Source organism: Typopeltis vanoorti, chromosome 5, assembly GCF_054136105.1.
Source record: "Typopeltis vanoorti isolate ZY-2024b chromosome 5, IOZ_Tvanoo_1.0, whole genome shotgun sequence".
Classification (NCBI taxonomy): domain Eukaryota; kingdom Metazoa; phylum Arthropoda; class Arachnida; order Uropygi; family Thelyphonidae; genus Typopeltis; species Typopeltis vanoorti.
Genome location: NC_143553.1, coordinates 133,334,530 through 133,353,243, shown reverse-complemented (window position 1 = coordinate 133,353,243; position 18,714 = coordinate 133,334,530). Strand labels below are relative to the sequence as shown.

At 33.7% G+C, this 18,714-nt stretch overlaps 1 protein-coding gene across 1 annotated transcript in view; it reads right to left on the bottom strand.

The window, feature by feature from the left end:
- The window catches only part of LOC150106827 (Y+L amino acid transporter 2-like), a 199,788-nt gene that overhangs the window by 110,356 nt on the left and 70,718 nt on the right, over nt 1–18,714 (bottom strand). Inside the window, exon 3 of the mRNA XM_090393341.1 lies at nt 3,025–3,118. Within this exon, the coding sequence (XP_090249467.1) occupies nt 3,025–3,118 (94 nt within the window). The remainder of the gene's footprint in view (nt 1–3,024; nt 3,119–18,714) is intronic.

Sequence of the window (18,714 nt, the reverse complement as noted above, 5' to 3'; positions counted from 1 at the left end):
CGTATGTATGGTGGAGCAATGTTAGATAGAACAGGCAGCCAGGAGAGAGGGGAGCTTCTCACTGTCCCACTAATTGTGCGCATGGTAGAGTTTAGCTGAGTGTCTATAATGTTAGTGTGTGTGTGTACTTCTTTCCCAGACAGGGGCACAATATTCTACTGCAGAGAATGCGAGGGCTAGTGCAGACGACTTTAGGACTTCTGCGCCACAACCCCAGGTTGTTCCAGCAAGCATTGAAATTATATTATTATTTCTGGTTTTAATTTTATTGGGGAGGTTGATGATGTGCCTTTTATAGGTTAGGCTTCTATCCAGGCTCACTCCAAGGTATTTTGGGTGAGGCTCATGTTCTACCATTTTTCCACAGAAAGAAAGGTTGAGTTGTCGATTCGCCTCTGCATTGTACAGGTGAAAACGCTGAACCAATGTTTTTGTGGATGGAAAACCTCAGCCAAATTATTGCAGTTGTGGCTGAAGAATGAGTCCCATTACTTGCTTCCTTGCAAGAAGTCTATCCAGAACATTCCAGATATCAGTGCATACGCTGTCAGCTGAAAAAAAAAATCCTTGGCTTTTTTTAATTTCTGTTCTTTTTTACCGCAATCCCATTTTCTTTCTTTCTTCCCATTCCACTGCAGACATCCTGGTCATAATCGCAATGAGAGATGAAAAGCATCAATCCTAAAGACATTCAAAAGCATCCAATATGACAGCAAGATTCCAGCCCTTCCTTAATTGACAAAAGCGGTGATGCTATTTGCTCTATGACGAGGATTGTCAAAATTGCCAACGCAATTTTTTTTTAAATAAATCGAATTAATGCACTTAATCATTCGCCACTCCAAAATATCCAATAGTACTATTGATCTGCCATCTTTACTAATCAAAAATATTAAGCTTTATGCATATACATTTATATTTTTAGTCATTTTATTATTCCAAATGCATTCAAACAACATTTCAAATTCAAAAAAATTATTTCAAGCACTTCAATATTGATTATATTAAAATACAATTCAGGGAATTCAAATTGGAAGACATTTTTTCGTTCTATATTTTGTTTGCAGTTATGTAAATAAGAAAACAAAATAATAATATGATTTTTTTAAAATCTGATACGGCAAAAAAAAAAAAGGGCAGTTCTTGCCAATATCATAACAGTTGGACAAACAAACCAACAAAAATTGGATGATACACACTTCTGGGGGATCAATGTCCAGTCAGTCTCCTGTTACACTGAGAAAAAAAAAAAAATAAAAAATATAAAACTTTATTAGCCCTCCTCCAGTGAACAGAAGTCACGCAAGAGTTATTTGTTTAATTTCAGATCTTTAGTCCCGTAATCATTACCCTGTATCTTTCTTGGTCCGTGATGTTCTGCGAACCATTGCATCAGACGATAAACATCCGTTTGTAGAAGTTTTATTTATTAAAAATAAATAAATAAAAACTGAACTAAGTTCCATTTTCAAGTTTAAGTTCAGAATAATCAATGAATGAAGAAAATACATTCCCGCATTATTCAATCTCATCTTTTTCGCCAGGTTATTTAAATGGAAAATAATGGTTTATTACTTTAGGAAAAATAATGGCTTATTACACGACAATTCCTTGATGGGCTCGCACTTCAAAGAATACGTGTTGTAATATATTACGTAGTTGTTTATTAGCTTTGGTTTTAAATAGAGGTGGTAGAAGTTTCCTCTCAGAGAAATATGGGTTACTTCTTCCTGAAAGTAAGCGAACTAGCCTAAGATCGTTACAACATAACACGTAAATGTCTCATGGGTTTAGTTATCTTGGCATTAATCCAGATTTAGGTATAACTATGGCAATTGAGTCAAAGCCACATAAGAAGATCTTACCGACCAACGGCAGAGTTAATGAAGAAGAAAAGGCAGTTTAATGGTAGGGTATGGTAACTTACCTGAAGATATGATATCGTAGATCTGATGCATAGAGCTATCAAATAAAGCAGATCACAGTAACGTCTTTGTTTTTAAGGTTTAGAAAAATTGTAAAATCGTGTTCTTTTGGTTAATAAATACACACTTATGATATCAGTATTATAAATGTGTGCATCACTAAATATCACAACACACATCTTGGAAATTAATTTCCCCACTTATCCAAGTGACATAATTTGTGTGTTTTCATACCACACAAGAGGAGCTGATCAATATGGTGTAACTTAGTACTTTCCAAAAGCATCTAAGGGAAACCTAAAATCATTGACCATTGGCTGAAAAATTTAATTGATAACCGTAATGCATTGTTATTTCTTTTCTCAAATAACAATGCTGACTGTGTACATAATTAGTTTAGGGTGAGAGTCATGACCTGATTTGTCTTCCTATAATTTAATCTTTAAATGAAATGATCAAATGGATATATTCATTTTCCAAAGTTATTTTTAACATTAAAAGTTCAAATTAAAAGTTTTATTTTTAATTTGGAAAAGTAGCATCGGCTGACTTTACTGTTTCACTTTTCAAAATTGATCATGTGATGCCCAAATTTTATTATAAACAATTGATGGATTCAAGGTTGATGTCACTGCTTCCAACTCCGACAGTCGGATGTTTCAAATATGTTTTACTAAAATTGGGCTTATTATTCTTTTGGCCCCATTTGCTGAAAGTAAATTAAACATGAGTAATAAATAAATATATAAAGCATGAGAAAATTTCAAGTTTAAACCTTAAATCTATTGATAATCTCATTTTGTCTCTCCTGAAAATCAATATTTTGTCGAAGGAAATTTTTGAAATACATTCATTATTTTTATAACACGTTTATTCGTAAGTTTATTTTCTTCAAAATTCCTTTCTTGGGGGCCTTAATTTGGCCATTTCTCTTTTGATTGGATAGAAAAAAAAGAGAAGAAAACAAATTGTCCTTTGAGAATATTATTTTTGATGACACTTTTAAATTTCACCTTTTAAACTTACAATTAGTGCAGCTGGAATAGAAACACTTTTTCCATACACGTGAACACAATCTTCGTAAATGAGAGCTACTTACCAACCGTTGTACGCAAATAATCCCGAATAGAACGACAGCGCTATAAGAGTGATATCTGATTTTGAGCCTTCGAAAGAAAAGTGTTGGACATTACCTGAAAAAAAAAAATCATTTTATTTCAGTTTCAGTTTTATGTAATGATTCATTTCAAATCTATCTACTGCACATCTTATTTTAGTGCACTGCGTAGTGAAATCCTGTATAATCCACACATGAAAACAATACGAATCGTAAACTAATTATAAAAATATTGTTAAATTTTGCAATTTTATAAATTTTTCGTTTTCAACTTTACACACATCTTTAATTATATGCATATGAATATTCTTGTTTATTGTTTTAAAAACACGATAACATTACATTAAAATCTGCTATATTAACATTAGCTTATTACATCCCAGGAACATATGTGAAAGGTATTTCAATTGGAAGGATTAGTAAAAATACAAGTAAGAATGAAAAATATCCACTAATTAAAAGAGAAAATATTTCTCTTTTAATTAGTGGACATTTTTAATGCTGAAAGCAATGTGCGTTATATACGATTATCTTCAAGTATAAATAATATATTGCAAAAATTATTCGCGACTCCAGCGCAACCACGGCCCACAATGTCACTACACTGGTAAATACTATTCTGGAATCAGTCATATCAAAACCTGTTCAACTGATCTGAAGTGTGTGCATTGGAATTTGTCCTCCATATCACAGCTTTCCAGCGATGTATTGACCAATGATGGGAAGCTCTGAATCAACCAACGAACCGTAGCTCTGTTGAGAGTGATGTTTGACTTGTACGCAATGGCTTTGTGGAAACGTGGTGATGAGGTTTAGTGTAGCTCTGGTGTAAATCTCTAGCATAAATCCAGTGATGCACAGAAGAAAATTCAGAACCATTTATAGTGCTCTACTTGCTGTATAATTTATATGCCTATATTTTCCACGAATTAATCTCACAAAACAGGTTCTTTTTTGTGAGGAAAAAAAAAAATTTTTTTTTCAGTATATTTCTATTTTCTACTGATGTGAGCCCTTCCTGATTTCGCATGTCCAAAATGTTCTGCAACTATACGAACCAGATGATTAATATGGCAGCCTATGACAGGCATTCAATTGGAAAGTAACAGAGAAAAAAAGGGGGAAAAATAGAAGAAAAAGACTTGACTAATCACACTGTACATTGTTCACAGTCATTATATGATATATGATATATGAAACGGAAACATTGTAAAATAAAATCAATAAAAGAAGGAACAGAAATAAAAAGCGTAGAATGAAATAAAACATTAAAAGAACGGATAGCATAATATTACATAAAATGATAAAGACTAGAATACCATAGGAAGAAGAAGAAGAAGGAGAATAGAAAGACCAAAGTCGTGAGGAAACACTCAAAGAAAATTAAATTTTCCTCACTGCGATTACGCCATGAAAGAAGAATAAAAAGGTCTCATATTGTCATTTTTTTTTCTAACGAGCATTGTAACAAATGATGAAGTGAAATGAAAAATGTTTAGTCCAAAAATAAACTCTCGCTTAAAATAAACTTCTTTTAACTCAACAAACAGAAGATTCGAAGAGGATATTGTTTGAGTGCCATTTAATTAGATGTGGATCGTAAAATGCGTCTAATTTCATACTACTGACCCTTTTTATTTAAAATTAAACATTTCTGAGTCATGATGTCAATGAATGCCCGTCGATAGACCAATAAGGACTTTTTTGAAATCACTAAAAAATAGCTTTCTTTTCTTGCCAAGATAAACCAGGAAACAGAAACCTTTTAAAGAAACAGATCAAGTCTCAAGTATAAAGAAGGAAAGAGAAAGTGAGGCGCCATAAACAGATAGGTCGCATCATCACCTAAGTACGTGGTTGACGTCGCAACTACAAGAAATCTAAACAACATACCTCGTGTATAACATTGAACTTCCTTGTGGTTGTTATGAGTGGAAATAAAATACTAACACTGACAGTAGAATCAATTATTCAGCCCAGAGTTATACATAGCTACCAATGCTCAGATCGAGTTTGTTTATTTTCTTAGATAATACGCTGTTTATAAATCTGCAGGAAGACGATATCCCTTATCATATCACCTAATGAACTGGTTGAGTTAAGAACAACTATGTAAAAATGTGTTCTAACACGTGCTTTTAAGTACTATGCTTTCACAAACAACTGACATACTTCAACACCTCAAAAAACCTTTTTAAGTAGGAATATGTGATGACTAAATTTTTTTTGGACGATTTAGAATTCTCTTTTTTGGGAAGAAATTTGACGAATTAGTCTGTTAACTGCGGAGGCGCGGTAGTTCAGCCGGTATCAACGAAGTCCTGAGTTCAGAAAGATTCAAGTTCAAATTCCATCTAGGACACAAAGAATTTTTCCAGCCGAAAACTTTTTAATCTCACAAAACAAGAACCTGTCACACGAACACAGCAACTAACAGACTAGATATAACACATTGGCCTCATAGACTTGGTTGATCAGCCTAATTCAAAAACATCAGTTAATCTGGATGTCTTCTTGGTCGATATTTTTGCTTGGTGGGAGTGTAAAAAAAATCTGTATGAGACCAACTAACCCATCGTTAATTGAAGAGCCAGAAACATGGCGATCTTTTGACTTCCACTAGTGGAAAACTTTATAATAGTTACGGATTATTATTATTATTATTATTATTATTATTATTATTATTATTATTACTACTACTACTACTACCTACAGCTGGTAAACGCTCTATTCCAAATATTTGCTGGATTACAGTTAAAATACTTCCTGGTCAGCTGCATTCTTTTTCAGTGTGCTTGTGGGTTGATGGATCTAGCAACAGTCAATAGTCTATTCTTAATGACTGTTCATTGAAATGCAATAGCGCTATAACATGTTTTTGACTAAAAAATAAATACCCATTGAAATTAGCTAAATGATCAATCGAATAGTGATTAGTGCTTTTGCGTAACATTCCGTGTTTTTATTTGTTTATTGTTTTATAGCTGTTCTAACAGGAAATAAGACTTGTGATTATAAAAGCATGTTAGAATTGAAAGCCATAGACTAGCTAAAATAAATAAAAACATAGTATGAGATGAGAATGGAGTTTTTAATTACAAATAAGATTGGGAAGAGATGTATGAAAAAAAAGGGCGTTTAATAGTTACTGAAATCCAATATTTCGCAGAATTATATGGTGCAATGTATTTAAAAGTATAAATTGGATGCAAAATTATAAGGGTCTGACAGCTATCAGTATGTGTACTAAAAGCAGTCAACTGTTTACCATTGTTTTGTAAACGTCTACCAATGACTAGCATATATGAAATATTGATGTTTACATGTGAAGCGCATTAGAATTCTATTTAGAAGTCTAAGATTTATAAGGTTCTTAAGAAAAATAACTTTTTATTGAGTCTGAGTTGCCAGTTTCATATAAGGAGTGGGCGGTAGGGTTTTTCCATCGTAGAAACTCGGTCTTTCGATGCGCAAAGCAGACAAACCAGCCAGAGAACATACTCGATAAGCATAATTTTTGTTGCTTTGGAAGTAATTCGAAAAATAACAAAAATGATGACAATTTCAATAAACAGGATAACAATAAATTCACAATTATTTTATTTTGTACTTAAACTAATAACTTTAACACTTGCCAAACAAATATAGAAAAAAAAATCGATAATTGGATATTAAAATTCTAAGAAAACTAATTTTAGTGAGATCCCCGTCTATTTTGTACTGTATATATCATATGTTAAACTTGGTGAAGAAACATGCAACATAAATTTGTAAGTTTTGACCCGCAAATCGAGAACATTATTAAAAGATTAAATCAACGAATACCTCCAACGAAATTTTTAAATCTAGAATTATTAAGATATTTTGTCCAACTTGTACACCAGCAGTGATTTAGCCATACTTACTTTTGTAAGTATTAAAAATGAGTAAAAATGTAGGTTTAAATTTTAATCAACCACTGTTGATGAGAATAATTTTTCGATCTCTTCAAAGAAAAAATATATCAAAATTTATTAAAAATATGTAAGCCTACTGGTAGATTCCAGTAGGTTTTAATTCCAAAGCCAAGGAAATACACATTACACGCTTCGTCGATGAGTCTCTGACTCGGAGGTGACTACAAATAATTTTTTTTTTCTTCCAAAGTTTGAGAAAGAGTGATTATACAAACAAATTTCTGCATTTGTTTATAAGGATTACTTGTAGATGAGTGAGGCAAGTTAATCCCACCTATTTCGAAGCTTGGGTTAGCTTTTATGAAGAGAGTGGGATTTAGCCTTCACTATTTATGTTGTTGCTGCTGTTTATGTGTGGGATGTAGGCATTGGATGCTGGTGATTTGTGATGCGTATATGAGTGTTAATGGTATCTTAACTTTGTTGGTATATTTTCCAGAGTTCGTGTTTTAATGTTCTGTAGTTATCTACGTGTTTTAAATTTCTTGGTAGGTTGTTGAGTTGCGTAGGTATCTGATGTGATCTCACAAAAGAACCGTATGAATTGTTGAAGGGTGTGGGGATGTAGAGAGTTGTTGTAGGTCGTGTCATACGATATGTGTCTCTGTTGTTTCGATAGGTGAGGTTGAAGTAATTCCTTGTTAATGTCATGTAGTGTTTCAGGTTTTCAATGCTCAGAATTCTGTGTATCGCCATGTGTTTGTCGGATATTGTTTGTTGGTGTAAGGTGTCCAGATCACTGTTGACACGATTTTCCTGTGTAATGTTTCTAATTTTGTTAGGTGGCTGTTTGATGTATTTGCATAGAGTGTTATTCCATATCTGAGTAGGGATTCGCAGATACCGTGATATAGGAGTTTTTTTTTATGTTGGGTGGAATAATGTCTTTAACTTGGAAGAGTTTTGCTGCGATGATCCGGAGTTTGATGTGTAGGTATTCTATATGTTTTGTCCATTTAAGGTGGGAATCTATATAGAGACGAGGTATTTTGCGTGTATTACAGGTTTGATTTCGGAACATTGGCAGGTATTTTTGTTGTTAATGCAGTGGTATGTGTGACAATGTATCGATAGTGATGCAGGGCGTATGATTCTTGGGTTGTGTATTATCAACATCTGTGTTTTGGTGCCGTTGATTAGAATTGTGTTTTGGTGCCGTTGATTAGAATTGCGTTTTGGTGGACAATAATAATAATAATAATAATCCAGTAAATAGAGTGACAGATTTTGTTGTTTATGAAAATATCTCAGAGTCGCCGCATTTTACAGTGTAAGGTATATCGCAGGAGTCTGAGTAAAATGAACACAAGGGGGGGGGGGGAGCAGGTGTTGCCTTCCTTCTCTAGACGAATGGCATCCGCGATATTGATTTCTTTAAACAATTCTGCAGCTGATGTTCTAACACAGCTTCCAGTGAATGACGTAGTAAATATCTACACATAATATTCTAGACTTATAAAAGCGCTGTCCATTAACAGAACGAGCTTTTGTCCTTTATTTGTTGAATTTCTATAGAGAAGCAGTTGACAAGAAAGCAAGGTTTCCTTATTTAACCGAATACAATAAATATATCACATAAGTCCTGGTATAACAAACAACACTTTCACAGTACAGTAATTATCTAAATATAAACACTGTTCAAACCATGCTTTATTTATTTTTTCTTTATTGTAAGTGATGGAGGATGGGTTAAAGAATTTGCTAATGCGTCATTTTACTTTCCTAACTGGACAGAGAAAACAACAAAAATGAAACTTTGCCAATGTCACAGTCCCCATTTAGAGCTGTTATCAGAATGAAGTATACCTCTGCCTCATATTGCTGCATTCATACGTCAAGTATGGTTTTCTTCCCATTTTCTTTCATTTCATATCGGGCATTCATACTGTTTCGATTATTTCCATAATGGTGTTTGGGCATTTGCCAAACAATAACAATAATAATTATTATACTCCATACTCAAGTAATGACGTCTCGTAGCCTCATAACACTACTAAATCTTGTTTTTCAGCTATTTTGCTCCTTAGCGGTTTTATGTACTCCTCCAATTCCCCCCCCCCCCTGTTTTTTGTTAGCTTGAACAGTTATTGCTGCGATGAAAGCTAGGCAAAGGAATGCTGATTTATGTGCATTTGTGATTAAGTATTCTTGCTTAGCAGAACTAGAACGATAACGTAGCCTGCACCTACACTTATTTTTCTTAGTCAATAAATAGTGGATCCAGATCAAAGTGAAGTTACAAATGAACCTATTAAAATTCGTAATCGGATACTACAGTACAAGTATTACTGGTTTCTACTTGCAGTATTTGTAGTATCCTTCTCTCTCTCTCTCTCTCTCTTATAGACGATCTGTTATGTGTCTTCTATGAGTATTTCCTTGAACAATGTGCTGCTGAACCGGTAATCATTTCTTTACTTTCTTCCAAAACTGTAAGATGGCTTATATTAAGATCGTGCCTATATGAAGGCACGATCTTTTAAATATTAAAAAAAAAATATTTCTGCGATGAGTACTTCCCTCGATGAGTACTTGGAGTCCCTGGAGGTGTCAAATAATAATAATAATAATATTTCGATTATATGATGGTGTTCTGAAACCTTATCGACCTCGACCATAGATGGCAACACTATCGGCAAGATTATTTTTTCCTAAGTTGGTACATCTGTCATAAGCATCCATGTGAAATTGCAAGTCATTCTATCAAGTAGTTTGTTTTATACAGCTGTCTGAAGCAAAAGTGTTGTCTGTATCCCTTGAAATGGATAAAATTGAGTATCGTGCGGTTATAAAATTCTTTGTGAAAGAAGGTTTAACGCCAAAAGAAATTCATTCGAAGTTCATAATCTATGGGCACTCTTCTCCTTCGTTTTCGACAATTAAGAAATGGGCTGCCGAGTTGAAACGTGGCCGTAGCAGACTTGAAGATGATCCACGTGAAGGACGTCCAAAAAAGTGTAACAACACCTGAAATCATCGATTAAGTGCACGATATGGTATTGGATGATCTGCGAGTCAAAGTGCATGAAACTGCTGAGATTATAGGCATTTCAAAAGAACGTGTAGGATATATTTTGCATGAAGATTTGTAAATGAAAAAACTTTGTGCAAGATGGGTGCGAAGCTTGCTCACAGCAGAGCAAGAGCGCATTCGCATGAAAATATTTGAACAGTGCTTTGAGCATTTTAACAAGAATATAACTGATTTTGTGCGTCGATTTATTACTATGGATGAGACTTGGTTTCACCTTACACACCAGAATCCAAACACCAGTCAAAACAATGAATAGAAGCCGGTTGTTCAGAGTCAAAGAAGACAAAGTCGGTTTTCCATCCGCAGGAAAGGTCATGGCATCGGTGTTTTGGGATGCTAAAGGTATTTTGTTTGTTGATTATCTTGAAAAGGATAAAACAATAACCGGGGAATATTATTGCGATCCTTTAACCAGACAAAACGAAAAAATTCGTGAGATAAGACCCGGTTTGCAGAAGAAAAAAATCGTCTTTCATCAGGACAATGCACCTGCCCACAAAGGTGTTTTGGCAATGAGAAAGTTAAGGGATCTGCACTATGAATTGTTGTTAGACCATCCACCCTATTCCCCAGATTTGGTTCCCTCTGGATTTTTTCTCTTCCCAGAACTAAAACTCTTCCTCGCTGGTCAGCGTTTTGCTTCGAATCAAGAGGTGATTGCAGCTGTAGAGGAGTATTTTGCAGATCTTACTGAAGGATGGGATAATGGCGCTGGAATAAATGTATTAGTCTTAAGGGAGATTATGTTGAAAAAAAAATAATTCTGAAATTATAAATTCGTTTTTTCATTGTAAGGCCGAGAACTTTTCAGGCCACCCTCGTATATATATCACATCTGGATGGGTGCCTAAGTGCGCAGAAATATAACGAACGGTTCTCAGAATAAATATTCTTAAATATGATGCCATTTCGTCCTATACGTATTCCAGTTTTGTAAATATTAATATTCCATCATCAGAACCTGCAATATTTAAGTAATGAAAAATATTTACAACTTTTTAAGACGAAACAGAAATTAGGAAACTCACCGATCAATAATATATTACCTTCATTGCAAAAGAATAAAAATATTATGAAAAGCTAATCAAAATCTAAACAAATAATACATAAAAAACTATATTTAGTGAAATTTATCTTGCGCTGCATTTACTTTTCATATATCGGTATCAATGCAATATCATTTCAATTTTCTGGCGAATAATGCTTTCAGCAAATTTTTTCTGCGATGAATTTTCCCTGCGGTAAATTTTCCTCTCAATGAATTTTCCCTCGAGATGAATTTTCCTCTGTGAATTTTCACCCGCGACGAATTTTCCTCTCGATGAATTTTTCTTGCGATAAATTTTCCCACAATGAATATTCCCTGCGATAGATTTTCCTCTCGATGAATTTTCCGTGAACCGTATTTTTTATGTGCACATAAAATGGAGAAAATGTATTGGTAAACTAGCTCGAGGTCACATAGCGCATTAAAACATAGCATTATCCCCCCCCCCCCACACACACACCCAACAAATGTAAAAAAAAAAAAAAAAGAAAGATTTATAGCCTAACGTGGATTCAAATACAGAACTTTTGGAAGTAATAGTGACCATCTATTCAATAAGCAGCGCCTATTATTGTCATGGAATATTGCGTGACGTCCGTCTGTTGTCTCAATTATATGTGGATAATGAGAAGTTAGATCGAGTGATAAGAAACATATGCCATATAGAAATCCTGCTGACTGATATGAACAGACTGATTCTACACATAGGCAAATATTAATAAGTGTCAGTTTAATGCTGTTAGGTACGACGATTTGCATTTTGACTGAAGACATTGCAGACTGAGTATTATACTAATAAGAATTTGCTCCAAGTAGTTGATGAAGCTGGGAATAATAGTAGATTATGAGTCACAGTTTATAAGTCACATTGCTAAAGTGGTTAAGAAATGACATCGAATAATTGCAGTGTTGAAAAGAACACTACCTGTAGGAATAATTTGTTATACAACTCTTATTTATATAAAAAGCAGTATAACGGTAAATTCAAAAACAATGTGTATTGAGTCAGAATTTCAGCCATCATGTAAATTTTCTCATATACAGTACTACAATCAGCGATTGTAGTACTATATGAGCCCTATAGAAATTACTTCTATGTAATTTCGATAGGTTTCAAGTATTGAGAACAAGATTCCTGCCTACTGCTTAAGAAAATGCGATTTAAACTACTGTCATGAATCAATACTAAAAAAAAAATAAATAAATAAATAAAAAATACATAGAAGTAAAAATATAGTGGTGTCATTTCCATGATACCACTATATCTTTTTCACGCATTTAAAATATAAAGTTGTTATATATTTTATAGAAGACTGCAGGACCTCAAACGTAATATATTAAAAATGTTCTTCAAATATTGGTTAGTGTTTTTTAAAAGTGCTTTTCTGTCCAGTTCTGAGCATACGCATTTTTTGTTTGTGTGGTTGTTGTTAAAATAACTATTATTTTATTAATTAACGAAAAAACGCATTTTAATTTATCACGTCTTTGAAAGATATGATTATTATATTTTTTCCCAAAATAATAATAATAATAATAATAATAATAATAATATCATCTGAAATTCTGAATACTTTGCTCTCGAAAACTCCAATTTCTGAAGTTGTTAACATTTACCTTCAAGAACATTCAAATTAAAGTTTAAAACAAAAATGGAAAAAATGCAGTGATGCAGTGTCAGTTGTTCGAAGTATCCTGAATGCAATGTACTTAAAAAAAAAAAAAAAAAACGCCGAATAAACTGAATTCTCGCACTTATTTTTGTGTATAAACAAACTGAAAACTGCGGAAGTAACTCAGCATTATATCGCCAACTTACCCGATAGAAACACTTCCCTGCTTATAAACAAGTTGAAAGACCGCATCGATGAATGGGATCTTAAGAAAAAGAAAACTAAATAAAAAAAATCTCCTTGACACCAAGTGAGATACGGAAACAGTTCTCGCTTCACTTACAGACTTTTTTCTCCCCTTAAGCCCACGTGTTGTCCGCCTGGCTATCTTTCACAATTATCTTGTCTGTTATATAAAGTCGGCAAAAGGAAGAGAGCAGCCTCGATTGCAACATATCATTTCTTTAATTTTTTTAAAATCAATAAATCATTTTCTGTGCTCATAAAAAATACCTTTGTTCAACTAATGTACTGAAACCGGTAGAAGGATACGAATTACACAGAAGTTTATAATTTCTAATCTTCAATAATAATAATAATAATAATAATAATAAACTGCAAGTTAATTATTTATTGACTAGTTATCATTTATTCATTTGTTTTTATTTATTAATTGTCATTTATTATTAATTATTTATTACGTGGTGAGTTAAATTTAACCGCTCAAATATTTCTTTTTTCGGGAATTTTTTTGAAAATGATTTATTGATAAAATTATTAAAAACAGGCGTTAAAGGATTTAATTTATTTATAACTAATTAAAGTAATTGTACTTTTCATATCGGCAAGTTATTTTATGTGGCTATGATATGAACTTCGCCAGAATATACATTTATAGCGAAACCATGGATACTAATAAACGAAAATATCCCGCATATCGATATGTATTTGAGAACAGTAAAAATGGAATTTTCGCATAATGAATGGTACTAATATTTATCCGTAATGAGGATCGTAGGCAAGAATTGTTATCCGTGTCCATTTGAGTCGTTGGGTCATAGTAAAAGAAATTTCAAGCGCAAAAAATATTGAAAAAACAAACAAACTTGAAAATGCCACAAGTCCGTTATCAATAAAAGAAGGAGGATTTTGGTTAAATGCATTGTTGACTTAAGTTTAAAATTTTACTTTATTTTATTTTAAAATAATAAAATAAAGTAAAATTTAGGGCTTGTTCCATCATCTGTTATTGTCACAACCAATCATGAATCAATTTCAAAGGCTAAATATTGTTAAACATTTATTTCAGATGGATAAAACTGCTTATTTTTCTAGCCAGTCAGGTAATGGCCAAGGAATATGTTGCTTAGGCAAATATCAATGAATAATAACGAGTACATGTGTAGAAATCTTTTTTTTTTTTTTTCAGAAACCTACCTCATAGCATGTTGGATCACAGTCAGCATTCAAGACAACCTCATTATGCAGGGACATCAGGTCCATCAAGAGTTCTGCTGGAAACAATCATCGGCTATCCTATCCAGGATAACATGATAAATTCCTGCAGTTCCATCAGACTTGTTGACAGTAAGCATCTGTCATAACTCTTCGTTCCAGGGACTGAGATCATATTAACTAAGGAGGAAAGATCCATTAAATTAGTCACTCTCGTGTTCCTGTAACCATTTCTGAACACCTATAATAAGGCTCACTATCCTGCTGGAGGTGTCCATTCGATGTAGAATACATGACCAACATGAGGTATGCTCCCTGAACAGTGCTGCTGCCCAGTCAGCAGCACTGTTCAGGGAAGTTGTACCATTCATTGTCGTGACCAAATATAATGGATCCATGGCTTCGTACAGTCATCTATATAATGTTGATTCCTGCTATTTCATGCAGACTGAAGGATGGCTTGGAAGAACAAGAATCTGGATTCATTGCTCCATACAATCTTTCCAGTCTTAAACGCATGGTTGTTTTGTTGTAAAGGTTTGGTATTCTCAATGTCATGTGTTGTACTGCGTTTTGGGACATTGTCTGGCACACATCTCTCTCTCTCTCTCTCTCTCTCTCTCTCTCTCTCTCTCTCTCTCTCTCTCTCGGTCCCTGGTTGTATCAATAGTTTGAAAACATGACATTCATAACATAATTGACTAATTGTAGCGTGTTTGTTTGCTTTTACTTCATTTGCCTCCTGCAAGTGAAGTAAAGGCTGCATCCTATCAGCTTGTTGCTCGACAATGACTTTATGTTTTTCATTTATCATACTATTCTCAGTACACCTAAGACACGTTGTGCATTGCAATTCTTCAGTATGCCTACCAAAGGAGGACTATTTACCAACAATCATTTCATGGTCTACTACCATACTTTGTAAATAGGTCGCCAGTTGTATCTCTGGTCACTCATTTCATATCATCATGACGACCATCTCTCCAGAAATTTCCCCAACAATGCTGGACTATTCGGGATATATAGTTTCGCCCATGCGCTTCTTCCCATACATAAACGATTTCTAGCCTAATATCTGGAGTTTTATTTCGGCCTTATGTCCTTACTGTAATTATTTACATGTGCAATGTTCCACTGAAGTCTCCATTTCCACTCAGCATAGTAATGTCCTTGATCGAGGGAGGAGTTGGAAAAGAAATAAGTTGCTAAACGGGAAGAATTATTTTTTGTCAACTTTAGAATAGAATTTACGAGACACTAAAATGCGGAATGGAGGGGGAGGAAATATTGAAAGGAGTTACAACCAGCGAAGAGCAAAAATACAAAGTCAAAAAATGTCAACGGGATATGAGGAAATTTTACTCTTTTAATCATTTCAGGATTTGAATTAATGGATTTGCAACAACTGAAAATTTTGATTTAGACAAAAAATGAAGCTAGGATAGGAGCATCAACGTTTTTCGTTATTAGTGGTCTTTATTTTTAGCCGAAATATTCTTTCCAATAAATCGTATCTATTTGAAGACCAACGCTTATTAAGTTCACACGGTTAAAAAAAAAAAAAAGTAATGGAATGATGAATAGAAATTATCGACGTAATCCACTCACCGTTACTCTTAAGCCTAAACACACTTCACTTTATAAGATCAAATGCATCTAACCCTAAACTTCCATAGAAAATGAAATAATTATCAATGTGCTGTTTGAATTAGTAACTACAGAATCGGTTATAGTATCAGATTACTTTGAGTCTGAAGGAGAAATTAAAAATATACATAAATTTTTACCACATAAATGTTACCATTTTTTTTTCTAGATTTTGCAATATAAATATATGTGGTAAAATCTTGCAAAAATATTTACAGCTTGTATGGTTTAGGTTTAGTGTATACTGAATCTTAAATTGAAAGAAAATGAGCCCTCTAATTGACTATTAAAGACTGGTATCGTATAAATTTATGATTGTTTATTTTGAATTTGTTTTGAAGAAGAATAGTCATGGGGAAAAATTATGTGAAACCTGAAAAAAAATTATGAAAGGTAGAGGTGTGAGTAAGGACACGAAAATTAGAATTGTCAAAGCAATGCAATTTCCAGCAGTGATGTGGATGCGAAAGATGGATTATTAAGAAGAAAGACAGAAAACGAATTGATTCATTTGAATTATGGGTGTGGAGGAGACTATTAAGAATCGCATGGACTGCAAAAATGACCAATAAGGTTTTTGAGAATATAAAGACAGAACGCTCCTTGACGGCAATGATCGCTAAACAGAAGTTGATGTATTTTGGACATATTATACGAGCTGATGAATCATTGGAAAAGGCACTTATGTAGGGAAAGATTGAGGGAATGAGAAGAAGAGGAAGGCCACAAAAGAGTTGGAAGAACAACATAAAAGAACTTACCAACTTGAACTTAAAATTACTGAAAGAAAGGACAAGAGACCGAGTGGGATGGAGCCTTTGTTCACAGGATATCACCAAGAATCGAAAACGACTGGTTGGCACATAACAACAACAACAACAACAACAATCATAAATGTTTATATGATACCAGTACAGTATATTTCTTTGATACCTATCCATATCAAAGTTATTTTGATATGGTATTTGTATTGTTAAACTGTGTCGGTATCTCACTCATGAAATATTTAAAGTGGCATCCAGTTCCAATCTTGAGGAGAACAATGTGACTCCATCGATTAACGATGATTTGAAATAAAAAAAAGAAAAAATACTAGCTTAGACAGTTATTTTAGATACAATATTCTGTGTAATGCCCCTTAGAATAGTCCAACTTCTTTGACTGTAATATATCTTTCACAAAATATCTCTGGTTACAATTACTGTTGGGATTTGGAATTTTTTGCATTGTTTTATTTTTTAGTTACCATTTGTTTCAGCATCACCGGCCAATAAGGACAAGAACAAGCTTCGTTCTCAAAGCGTGTGCCAATGCATTAATTAAATTGATTTAGTTTGCCAAATTGAAATTAAGTTATATTGTGATTATAGTTACTTCACCTTGAACCACTACCTGATTTGATTTTGCATTCACTGCTGGAAACCTATCCTTCTGTGAGGAGATGACAATGACAAGCAGAACAGCTATAAGGGTGGAGTCGATTCTCACTTTCATGAAGAAATGAAAATATTTTTGAAAAGTGAGTTCATGAAAGGATATAGGCAATTACCTCTGTTTATTTAAACTTGGAAAGATGGAATAGAATTTTTATTCAGTTGTCAGTAATTATTATTTATGCGAGATCTCCAAAGTCCAAAGACTCATCGCGGGAGGGCACTCTATTACACCACGCAACCCATTGTGTGCAACAATTAATCCTCTAACTACAACACACATTCCGCTATATATCACGCAGTCCACCGCCCACCAACAGTATATCTGTCTGTTAACGGCGTATGTTCTTCAGCGAATTCGCCTGTATGAGGATGAAAAACCTATGTTTTCAGGAAGAAAAAACCCTGTCCTCTGTGTGCGATCGGCTGACTCGCCTTGAATTAAAAAATGCATATGAAAACTCTTCTTTTTATAACTTTTTTTTTAGGATTCAGGTATTTTCCAACTGAAGGACGCATTGTCCCATCATTCTTCCATCTGCTGTTTGGATACTTAATCACATTTATCACCACATATGTAACTTTGTTTAGAGTTTAAGATTTATGTGCAGTTGACATTTCTGCATTTTTTTTAAGAAATAATGATCTCTAAATTTGTTCGGAAAGGATTAATTAGCACCTTTGGCAACAAATAATGGACCTAATTGGAGGCCATACCATAAAAAAATTAAAAAATAAATAAGATAAAATAACACTTCCCGTCATCATTTTGAGTATAGAATAAAAATAAATAAAAAGAAGCATTTTTAATTCTTAGCGAATCACCACTAGGTGCTGTAGTGAGCACTTGAAGATCGAATATCAGGATTTTCAATGAAACTGGAAATTCCCTCAATGTTCTCAATAATATGTGCCAGTTCTTCACATCAAGACAGTAGATCCATGATGATGATGATATCTTGGGATACAGGCTTACTGTACGCCAAACATTCATAAAATACATGATCAGCAGCTTCCACTACATGATCAGAATGTCGCTCAGGAGAAGGAAAATGGGTCAATTAATTATCCTTGGATATCCTCGTCAGAACATCAGTGTGAGGTCTGCTGTAGATGCTGTGCAACCAAAAATATCCAAAGACATAATATGAAACTACATTAAAATGTCAGACAGGAATATATATTGGATGTGGACATGAAAGCAGAATTGATGATGATGAGGCAAGAGATAAACTGCATGCGAAATGAAATGAAAAGAATTACGGACATACATGGAAAAGTGAAAAAGAGTAGAAGGAAAGATGGCCATGCGAAAGATATATCGAGTGATTCGAGAGTGGCTCTTTATGGAGATTCCATTATTAGAGGTGTGGTAAATGAGAAGATGCATAAGGTTTGTTTTCCTGGTGGTAGAATGGAGAGAGTGATTGAAGCGTTGGATATGAGGAATAAGAGAGCACAAGAGTTGGTAATTGTAGTAGGAACA